Raw genomic sequence first — 12,681 nt, 5'->3', positions numbered from 1 at the left:
ATATATATATATATATATATATATATACATACACCAAAGGAAAACAAATAACCTAAAAGAGACAGGAATGTGTATCGAAGAGGAAATTAATATACCCAACTCTGATAAAAAATAGTGAAATGATATGGAAATGACAAATTATCAACACATTTTTTTGAAGATCTAAAGAATTAACACATAGGAATACTGAAAATACCCTTCAAAAATTACTGAATTCAGTAAAAATACTGAAAAATCACATGTCTGGACTAAAAACTAGTTTAAATTAATAATAGAGCTGGGAAGAAATAGCGTGATTACTGAACGGATAGAAGGAGTTGAAATCACGCGAACAACTTTCTAACATTAAAAATTATTTCGCAATAGGAAACATGGGCTATTGAAAGTAAACGAGCGACTGAATCGACGAATAGGCCAGGAGTAACGGGCATTGCTTTTGCACAAGAAAAATGCATTATCTTAGAGATGTCATTCTTTTAACTAAACGATTGGTAAAAAAATATAAATTTACTTATAAGTATATCACGTGGATAGTATCAGACTACATGAAACATAACATACATTAAAGCTCAACAAAATTGCACGCGAGGACAGAATTTGTAATATCCTTATATTTGTATCAATGGTCTGAAAAATTGAATTTCCAACCGAAATTGTTATGAAATATGTTTCCGAAATTAAGATTCTGACTAGCATTTTCATTATTTATTTTTTTAAAAAAATATTCAAAACAAATTTCGAAAATTTTAACTGGATTTATATAAGTATAACATAAGCAATCATTAAAGATGTATCGAGGAAGTAATTCTTTGAGTTAATAATATACAAAACGTTATTTCAAAGAAAAACGAGCTTTTATAGTTTGACAAAGCGATGCCGGTTTAATTTCGATGGCCTGATTTTGAGATTATTTGCACACCGTGACGCCGTTATAAGTGAAGCGTAAGAAACAATTGTCATTCTCATTCAAGGCACATGTTAGGATCATAGAGGTGTGTAAGACAGAATCTGTTATCAAGAAATCATTTATTGTACGGTGAGCGATTGTAAAAATAAAACTCCAGGAAATATCGTTTACTAATGAATGGAAGTTTCACCAGCCGGCAAATTTTCTTTCGAATTTCAAAGATATATATATAAAATACGAAACGAATAAATATAATCCTATCAGCTCCCACGATTTATCTCCGCAAAATAGTGCTTTCCAATATTACTTTAAAATATAACCAAAGCAAATTATATCAATACAACAGTGTGAGGAGCACTGAAAATTCCATTGTCTCTTTACTTTATATAACTATATATATTGAGGAGCGGTGGTGCCTAAGGGGTTGTTAAATAATTAAACAATTAATGTTAAAGCTATTTAACTAGGCATTATACAAGATCGTTACAAAATAGGTTTTTAAACTAGACCAACTCAGAATATCTATTCCGTCTGTATGCAATTTTTGGGGCAGATCTGTGGTGTTGCAGTAGCAAAAAAGTGGCGCTTCTGTGTCTGGCGTGATATACCATATACATAACAAAACCGAAGAAGTCGTATAGGGACTTTTATTTTAACTAATGTAAATAACTAAACAACCGATTCCCATCGTTTGAAAGTTGTATAAACACACATAAAATGTGTTTTTTGCATTCTTTAATTAACAATTTTACTTATCTGTTAAGAAATATTGTAAGATTTCTTGACAACTATAATTATTTATTTTTTGTTAATCATTAGTTTGAGTAACCAATGAAAAAGGGGAAAAGCATTACAAACTAAACTTAATAGAAAGAAAGTAATAAGCAGAAAAAATTAATAATAAGAAAAATTTGAAATGTTCAGATCGTTATTGATAATAATTTAGTATGAGATAGAAAAATAAAACACTACTAATTACACCTAATAATTATGGAAAAAAAAAAGAAATTGCGAGCTGTTAAGAGTTGCGAACAGCCTAAAAAACTATTGGTACCTAGCTATTATTTTGTGATAAGAAATCTGTAGTTAATGATTTATACTTATATAATTTACAGTTCTAGAACGCAACAACAAGTTTGCATATTTTGATTTTTAATGCCAAAACTATATAATTTATTCTCAAGGAAGAGAGAGAAAGAGCGAGAATCGCAACAACTTATTTAAGAATATTTATAAAAAACAACAGACTAATCCGTTTCACAAAACTACTAACAAATTCAACAAAAATACATGTAATTAAACTCATTAACTGAAACTTATTTTAACCGCATCAGATATCGATAGTAAATGATGTAAAAAACACTTTAAGTTTATCGCTCATAAGAGCGATACAATTATATTTGTCTCAATAGATTCATTTATTTATTTAATAGAAAGCATTTATTTGAAACGTTTAACACAAATGACGAACGCATTGTTTTAAACTGATCAATAATAATTGAAACGTTCTAATTTAAACCAATCTCTTTTAATAAATACAAAACAACCCAACGTTTAATTTTCATGAAAACAGCTTGGAATTTAAAGGAAAGCATTTCTGGAAAGTATAAGAAAGAATTTCTGTGACCTTACTCAAGCTAGTTTGAATTAGACGAAGCGAGTTGCTTCCTTATTTAATTGTTTTGCGGCGTTAAGCCAGGTGTAAATTCTAAATAGAATCGTGTTCGAAAATAAAAATTAATTGTTTTGCATGCCCACGATCATGGCAAATAATTAATTTTGTTTGATATTCAAGCTTCAGTTACTTTACATTCATCAAGGTTGATTGGCAAGAATGATGGATGAACAGTAACTTCGTGAGATTTTCGACAATGTACGAGAATGAGCTTACGAGTTTTCACGATTTTCAATTCGAATTCACGATTCCGAAATATAGTTTTTTCGCGATTTTAAAGAAGCTAAAAATTCAAAAATAGTTTAAATTCGAAATAAATGATCTACATAATTTGGAAGCTAATTTAATTATTCAGTAGATAAAGTTTGTCTTCTCCTTTAAACGTATTAAAAAAATTACTGACTTATACGGAAAACGACTTAGAACAAAGATTTCGATGGTGCTTTCTTTTATAACACATAAAATAAACAGTGCCATAAATAACAGATAATTAAATCCACATATGTTTGGAAATAAGAATTTGGTTAACACTGCGATTGTAAATATTTTTAAACAAAGTTTTAAATAATAATTGCGATTAAAATAATTATTTTCTTGCAATAGATAATTATAGAGGTTTAAAATAGCAAGGTTAGTTTAGTTCCCACTTAATTTCAGATAAAAAATTCCCAGACTGTTCCACGTATTTCAAGAAAATCTTGTAAATTCGATCCATATTTTATCTGTACAATGCAATTTTTCATCAGAAAACTATGAATTTTTCCCCATTTGTATTGTCAATCATTAGAATTTGTGAGCAAAAAAAATGACATTGAATGAGGATGGAAACATGGAAGAGTTTCACTAAAATGTGGAATTTTTATAACAAGCAATTATAAGAGATGATAGAATTATTTAACTCAAATCTCAATAACTGATCACATTTACTGACAATTCTAAGACTGGTTATTGTCCAAATATGACGTTGGAATTTTGCAAGCTTTCGTAAAAAAAAAAAAATAAATAAAGAAAGAAAATGCAACTTTTCCTGGCTATTCCCTGCTTTTTGGAGACAAAATAAAATTACCTAACAATTACATGTTTTCCTTTTTCTCCCTTATCCGCAGGAGCCCTGAATGGATATTCTCAAATTTAATTTCAGCTTGCATCTAAAAGGCATTCAAAAAAATTTTGTAACAAAAAAAAGAAGAAAAAAAAGAGATAAATAATAAAAAAAAGTTAAACTAAAAAATAATACAAAAATTTAATAAGAAAAATTAATCATCAAACAAGAGGGCATTGCAAATTAAATTCATTTGCCGGTATGTCAAAAAAAAATTTCTATTTTTCTAACAATTGTTTTCGTATTGATAGCTATTGGTTCAAGTAATACAGATAAGTTAGAAAATCTAAGACAATTTTATTTAATAAAAAGATAAATTATCCTTAGTTATACTTCATAAAAATTAAATTAAGTCTTTTGAATAAACTCTACTGGAATGGAAGTATTTTATAATCAAGGATTTATAAACACAGTGCTTGAAATTCTTATAGATGCGAGGCAGGTTAATTCAACAGATTCTTTAATGATATAAACAATGCACCGTAGCATATTTTATAACCAATTTAAATTAAATTAAATATTTTTAATAATTCCTTTTGAAAACGAATAATTTAATAATCAAGGTTGAATCCATAAATACAGCGCTCGACTTTCATATGGATGCTATGCAGGTTAACTCAACCGATTCTTACGTGAAATAAACAAAAGCTTTGAAACATTTTTTTTATTGTCAGATCTCAGTACCGTTATTTCCCCAAACAATACAACCACCTTTTTCATTGAAAAACTCGTTTACTATATTTGGACTATGCCATTGGATTCTACAGATAAAAAAGCAAAATCTCTAGTCATATCTTATGAAAATATAATTAATCACTCTTGGGTTTAAAATACACAAGAGTTTCTCTTCGAATTGGGATAAGTGCTTAACCCTAAATAACTAAAATAAAATCAGCGTCCTGTATCTTATTGTTAACGGATGAAAGACATGCAAACTATCATATTATCTTTACCTATTTAAAACAAATCAGTTCGTTGGCACCTTCGCTCGTTGGCAGTATTTTTATATTATCTTCTAGTGTTTTTAAATAGAAAAATAATAACACTTAATGTTTAGAATCTTGGATGATGTTTAAGTGCTGAGTAAAATCGGCAGAATTCGTTTCTTTTAGACATTGTTAAGTAATCTACGAAAGTAACAACGATTTACATTGTATGCTAACTGAAATCATAACTTTAACGTTTCGATTTTTTCTGAAGTTTTACTGATTTAGGTAATTGTAATAGAAACGAGATTAAATAAATGAATCAAAATTTTAATATTTACATATTTATAGCCGGTTAAGAACAGTCGAACCAATTCTGAGTTTATGACAACCAACAGGGGATAGATCGCTCGCCTTCCAATGAGGTGCTACAGGTTCGAATCCCAGCAATGGCTAGTCGATATAAATTCTCCACCGACCACAGAGCTGGCTTAAAATATCCCAGTGATAGACGGATTCTTGGTTAGAGTCGCCTTGTCGGGCTTACCGTGGGAGGTTTTCGTGATTTTCCTCTCCAGGTAACGCAAATGCGGGTTAATGCCATCAAAAAATCCCTCACAAAGGCAAGTTTTTCACAATGCTTGAACCAGGAGTTCTCTTATATTTTGGGTTAGGTTCAAAATTACAGGATTTTAATAGAGATTTCGAGCAGATAGACACAAATGAAATAATTAAAAAATTTGACAAGATTTCCGATAATAATAAATAAATATGCATTTTTTTTAAGAAGCGCGAAATTAAATAATAAATATGCATTTGCATAAAACATTATCATCTGACTTTTAGTATTATGTGACTGATCTACCATAAGGCCCTGAGATGTGGCATAAATGTGGGGGCCCTAGGCTCAATCTTAAATGTTACAAATATCTTTTTTTGTGTGCTTTCCTTAAGAATCATCTATTCAAATTACGAGTTAACAAAAACTGAAATAAATATAAGTTCAAACTTACTAATATATCAAAATATAAATAATTATATAATTTAATTATAAGTAAACAATATGTAAACTTGGTTTAACGTTTGGAACAATTAGGCCCTCGACAGGTCAGTGCCTACAGCCCCCGATTTTTGTAAAGGCCCCGATGTCCGATTTCTAATTAACAAAATTCCTTACGTGCAATTAATAACATCGTTATTATTTGATACGAAAAATGCATTATAATAATAATTTATGTTCCCCCCAGAGCGAGTTAATTATTAATAACGTACTTCTATGAATTTAATTTACATCTTAACACTTTAAAAAAAAAGCAAATTAAAAATTTGAAATTTCACTTGATATCCATTCAGTTATTCAATTTAGAATCTTTTTTATACAATAAATAACAATAAAATTACAAATTTTTCAAGGTTTAATAATTGTTTGGGAGAGGCAGAGTCAAATACATATTTAAAATATTAATATTATCTTAATAATATTGTTATAATCATTAATAATATTATTATTAATGTTTGTGATGCACGTATGGATAAATAAAAGCCGCGATGTGGCACTGAGTCCTTGTGGAGTACTATGAGTTCTATCCCAAGCGGCGATGATCACCTAGCTTCATTTTGATGGGTTTCAGCCTGTCTGATAAGTAAAAGCGGCCGATACGCAATGCCGCTAGCAGAAAACTACCAAGAACATCATGTTATTGTTCACGAAATTGTCGATTCTTAAACTCTGGTCCACAACAAGCTGTGATGGGAATGCTTTTTTTTTTTTATTGAGGAGGGAAGATAAGAAATAGATGAATAATATTTGTACTATTGATTAAGTCTTCGATATTTTTAATGTAAAAGTTTAAAAATGCAATATCGGCCTTAATTAAATAAAATTATTAATCCTATAAGAAAATTGGGGGTAGTCTTTGTACATCGAAAAAAAAATAATAATAAAGACAAGTACCATCAAGTTGGCGAAGATTAAGAATTGGAAGAAAAAAAAACATTTACTGGAGCAATGACCTTAGCAAATATGCAATTGTTAAGTACGGAAATGAAAACAAGTATTTTACGTGACAAGATAAGGTCATTATATACTATGGCCAAGAAATATACATAAAACTTACAATAATCTTAAAGTAAATATGGTTCAAAGGATGAAAAGGCTATCAAGATAAATGTAAAATATTACTAAGGTTTCATGAATAAGTATCTTTATTTTTAATGATGCATTTTTCATATTTTGTTTAAAAAATATGCATAGCCGGATGCTAAGAGTAAATTTTGAACGGTAAATAACTCAAGAAAACTGGAAAAAAATATCTTTACAATTCTTTAGAATTATTACATTAGAATTGTTTCTAAACCAATTTAGTAAAATACTATAAATGCAATTATTTTTAAAATATACACCACTTTATTAAAATGATCTTCAGGTTTAAAAATGCTTACTATTTAGAGAGTAAATAATGCAGCAATAAAAAAAAAGAAGTTAATGAAATTTTTAATATTTCTTTTCTGCACTCTTTTTTTGTTCAAGGTATTTTATTTACTCTTTATTTTTTGAATAACAAAACGAATAGATTTATAAGAATTTTGATTTCGGATATAATTTAAACATAATTGTGTAACCTTCCTTTTACTTACAAATAAATAAATAAAAAATCAACGCGTTATTCAAGTTTTTATTTAAATCAAATCGTTTGAAAAACAAGAATGAGTAAGAGAAGGTAACTCAAACTGAAATTCGCCTGAAGAATATTTTCCTCATCCTCCACAAATTCGATCAGCGTAACTATACATCTCTTAAAATGTTTATTTCTTTAACTTTTTTTAAAATCGCCAGATTATACAGCCTGATTGTTAAAAAGTGAGTTTCAACAAATAAATAAGTGAAGTGTTTTTAAAGAATTTTTTAATTAAATTGATTATGTGACCTTAATTCGTTCGTTCATTTACGCTTTCGATACGCAAGAGAGCTTCCAATTTCACCCTAAACAATGTCAGACAAGAAATTTGGATCTGTGCTGTCGGAATGTATAACACATTTTTTTTCCCTCTTTCAATGAGAGTGGAGATTAAGGATTAAAAAACTGAACAAAAAAATGGTAAAGAGAACAATAGGAAGACGGAACAAAATGTCAAGAACAAAATAAAAACTACAACAGTAAGAACAAAGCTATCACCTAATAACAAAATCCAAACAGAAGTATTTGAACAAAAGTAATGCCTCTTTGAAAAGAATAGCAAGGGAGCCTTAATAAGATGGGAAAAAAAAGTATTTGACAATTTATTAAAGACAAGAATTTCTTGTTTATTTTTAAATAAAATCCAAACTCCTTATTGCTCAAAGTGCATTGGAAGTTAAAGTCATTGAGTAATGGAAAAGAAAGAATAATTTAAAAATTGAAGTATTGCTTGTCTCAATTCTTATCAAATACCAATCTCCTATCAAGTATCTATCAAATTACAAAGGTCGTTAGGTTGCTTCCTACAGTATTTTTGGCGATTTTCTGCATACCTAATGAACCCTCTTAGATTATAATTTATCAACTATCACCAATGATTTGTTCAAACTCTCTGCGGATTCATTTTGACACATTGAATTAATTAAACTTACCTGTTGAATTTAATCCCAGCGTAAAGAAATATGGATTGGATTCTTATGTCGATTTGAATTAGTTTATCAATTAAAACTACCTTAATTAATTGATTCAAATCAGTCAACTGAATTTCAAATAAAAAGTGTCCCTTCATTTCCAAGAACAACTTTTAACTTCATAGCTGCTACTATGAGTTCACGTAACAACACACGTGAAAAATTTTAAATGTGTAACTAGATAATGTAAGTTTTGCTTTTACACAGTACACATACACATCTCAGTATGTGCATAATGTATGTGGCACCTCTAGAGCCTAGTGGATGTCACACTTGAGGAGGCACTATATCTATTCTTTTCAAAATCATTACATTTTTCTCACAAATCTGTACTATTTTTAAGGAAAAAAAAACTTATTATTAATCTTGCAACATATAGAAAACCATTAGTTATTGTCTAAAAAAAAAAGGTTCAAAAGTTATTTAAAATTGCCAAAATTCAAAAAAATTGTCTCTGTATTTCTATATTATACAAACACATTGCTGCAAATCGATAACTTTGTACATCAACAATCTTGAAACGGAAGAACAGAATAAATCAATGCTTTAATTGTAACACTACAAGTACGTACTTTTAATTTAAGAAAAAACAGTATTAAACAGACAAAAAAAAAAGAGAATAAATCAGCTGTTTGCTAGGGTTTATTTAACGACTTTGACTTCATAAGGGGAATGAAAATAATCTTTCTCAAGCCTAAAATATAAAATAAACTATACATTTCAATTGTACAATCCGCTATCTTCATTTTCGGTGATTTGCAAAAAAATAATTCTTAGTTTTAAAGATGGGTAATCAAAATATCAATAATTAACCCAGAATATTATTGCAGCATACTGAATTTTATTAAGTTTCTTATCAGACTTTAATTGTCTTATCTATATCAGCTTAAATTATAATAAATTATTATATCAGATTTAGTTTAAAATTTATTAAAAACATTTTATTAATGAAGTATTCTGCTTTTTTTTTATAAAAGACAGAGCTATTTATCATTATTAATCAATTAAAAGCCAGTCTGACCATTAGATTTTTGTAATACTGATTAATTTAACTAAGCATATTCAATTAGTCAAAATGCATAGTTTTTGTTAAACTCCTTTTCTAAGAAATCTTATTTAAGAAATTTGAAAAAGCATGCATTTAAAATTACAAAGGTTTTTTCTTCTTTTTTTTTGGTGGGGGGCAGGTGAAAACAATTAAACAGATTTTTTTATGTGCCTGGAGTAGATAGAAATAACCCTCTTTTGAAGAAGAAAAAAACTTATTACAAAGCTTCTCATTAAACATGGACATTTGTTTCTAGCTAATCGCTGCAGATTTTAGGAGGAAAATAATTTGACATAAATTCAAGATTAACAGTTTAATAATTACTGGTACTTATCAGTAATAGGGACCATACATGCTTTTTCGAGTTATCTGATATCTATAATGAATAAATATACAAATTTCAATATCACCAAGAATTCAAAAAAAAAAAAATATTGATATTCAACAAAATATCACAATCTCTTATCAAATAAATTAATTTATATTCCTTTTACATTAGTCAATATTTTCAATATCCAAATAAAATTTATTAACACCCACAATATTGTATTCAGTAATTTTTATATATAATAATCATTTATTATATTTTCATTTGTTATGTTATCAATAAAATGATCATGATATTAAGGGTATTTGATAATTGTAGTTATCATTAAAGATATTGCATAGTTTGATATCATGATATTATTTAATTTGATACACCTACGTGCACTATCAATAGGCTAGTGACTTACGTAAACCAGAATTTAGTGTCGTTCCTACGTGATGACAACATTTTTTTAAGGATTCCTATAACCAATAAGTACCAATTTGCTAACGATTGATAGGGTTTAAAAAAATAAATATATATAGGAGAATAAATCTTATCATTTCACTTCAGCAGAGCCAAAAATTTTACCCTTGTTATTTAAAAGTCAGGCATTTCTATCTGAAAATTCGTAATTCATTAAACAATTAAAAATGCAGCTGTATAACCAAGCTTTTTAACTATCAAAAATAAATGAATAAATATTTATAAATATATGTATAAATACACCTATTACATAATTACGTTTCATAACACCACACTTTTAAAATTATATATGCAGTTTTAATTGCAATTTAGTTGCAAGAAAAAATAAATAAAAATTTTCGTATTCTAAAAAAAATAGGATTACTTAAAAAATACTCAACTCAGACTGGACATTTTTTTTTAAAGAAAGAAGAAAACTCATTTAATGTTTTTCTTACAGAAAAAAATTAACAAATAATTAATGGTTGAAAAAAATTATTTATAAATTAGAATAGGAGGATTTACTTTAATCAAAACAGTCAGTCATTATTTTCGGAGATTTGGGAAGAACTAAGGGAGACAAATTACCTAGTATATTCATTTGGGTAGAAGACAATTTACCTTGGTAATCAAAATGATAAATTACAGAAATGCAAAAAGAATAATGAACAAAAATACCTAAGTTTGTAAAGTTCACTCAATCAATGTTTACATAATTTCAAATTAAATGATAAACAATATAAAATTCGAATTACCTATTAAATATAATTTTGTTTTTTAAATTTCAATGAAAAATATTTTACTAATGTAGTATTCCGATTTGCTATCATGAAAGACATCAGATCTTGAGAGTAAAATACTATTATAGCAATTATTGACTGCTAAATCGTTACGATAATTCCCATTGTAGTAATTTAACTCAATTTAATCCATAGTTCTTAAATTAAGTCTTTATTTATACAAGAAATATATCATAAAAAACCAATGACAAATGTTTCTTTTCCCTTGCTCGGTAACTACGTACATAGTGAATGCTGCTCTCAGGGGTCTGTCCAGGTTTTTCTGAGAGGTACCTATTTTGTGAAAATGTAGACATAATTTGTGAAAATTAAAAATTATATAAAAAAAATCAACACAAAAATATGGTAAAAATATGGATTTATCGTTTCTTATGGGATACAAAAATAAAATTTTTAGAAAAATTATTTTGTGAAACTACCGTTTTTCCTAAAGTTAGTTGAATTTGTGAAGGTACTGCTAAACAGTAGTAAATTTGACCTGGACAGACCCCTGGCTCTGCAATAGCACTAAAATAATAATTTTGCTTATTATTAATATCATTTAGAATGAAATCACAGAAATATTATTAAAATGTAGAGAACAATCGCAATTTGTTAAATATAAACACTTCATAAATGTTATTTCTATAACTACAGCCAAAGCAATACCCTAGTTAAGTAAGAATCAAAAGAATCCAAGTTTCATTTCAAAATTTTCAAGGATTATGTTCCGCAGAAAATTTTTTAATTTATAAACAAATCTTTACTTCGATCATTTCTAAATGATATCATAAAATAAATAAAGATAGGGAAATAATACCCCAGATTTTTTTTTCTTTCTAAAATTTAGAAACAATTTGGTATTGATATGTTTATAAAATTTCATTTTAATGAAAGTTGCATTAAACTATAAACCATCGAAACTTTTGCACAACAACAAATCTAAATTCTTTACACTGAATGAGTCATAAATTTTTTGTCAAGTAATAAAGTTGCCCTTGTTTAACAGAATTCTTAGCAAAGTAATCTTGCAGAGGCATGTTTGAATTATAATTAAATGCATATGTACGTATATTATAACGAACGCGCAAAGTAACGCACATTACAGTTTTATTAAAATGTTAAAACTAGAAAAAACTGTATAATACTAAAAAATTTTATTGAGATTCGGATCTCTCTCCCAATAACTTCGAACTACGTAACAGATCTTAAGAATATGTGTTTCAATACTGATTCAAAATGTTAAGAATCAAAGAAGAATAACAAAATTAATGACATTTCCCCAATAAAATGCTAAAAACCATACTTTATAAATTTTAGAGACAAGTGATTGAAATTTATTAAAAAAATAATTATTTATGTTTACATAAAATCAAGGTCATGCATCGGTAATAGCACTTTCCCTTTTACTTTATAAAATAACACAATTTAATGTACACAATTAATTACAAACTAGGGTAGTTTTTGGAGATTTCTAACGTACATATAAAAAAAATGAGAAACTTACTAAAGTGTAAATAGAAGCTACGTAACTTCCATTCTGTAGATCTGTAAACAGGGCGTTTCTTAGCAACGGTCGACGATGATACCACTTTCGTTGTTTTTTAAGAATATCGTGAGCTGATGATAGCGTTGTTGACATTATGAAAAGATCATTAACGAATCAAAATCTAGAAAAAAATTCTTATCACATTAAAATCGTCTGATAAACCTTGCTAGATTACTTGACATAATGTTGCTTTGACCCACACAATTCGATCAACATGGACACTACCACAGTTCCAATCCGGTTTCGCAACGAATTCGGGGAAAGTTTTGTCACG

General features: G+C 27.8%; 1 protein-coding gene across 1 annotated transcript in view; it reads right to left on the bottom strand.

The window, feature by feature from the left end:
• LOC107457091 (Protein pasi2) overlaps nucleotides 1-12,681 on the bottom strand; it is a 27,795-nt gene extending 15,114 nt beyond the window's left edge. Inside the window, exon 1 of the mRNA XM_016075152.4 lies at nucleotides 12,366-12,681. Coding sequence (XP_015930638.1) covers nucleotides 12,366-12,500 — 135 coding nt within the window. The 5' untranslated portion in view covers nucleotides 12,501-12,681. The remainder of the gene's footprint in view (nucleotides 1-12,365) is intronic.

This window comes from Parasteatoda tepidariorum, chromosome 7 (assembly GCF_043381705.1).
Source record: "Parasteatoda tepidariorum isolate YZ-2023 chromosome 7, CAS_Ptep_4.0, whole genome shotgun sequence".
Lineage (NCBI taxonomy): Eukaryota > Metazoa > Arthropoda > Arachnida > Araneae > Theridiidae > Parasteatoda > Parasteatoda tepidariorum.
The sequence above is the reverse complement of the archived record's forward strand: the minus strand, read 5'-3'. Positions and strand labels throughout refer to the sequence as shown.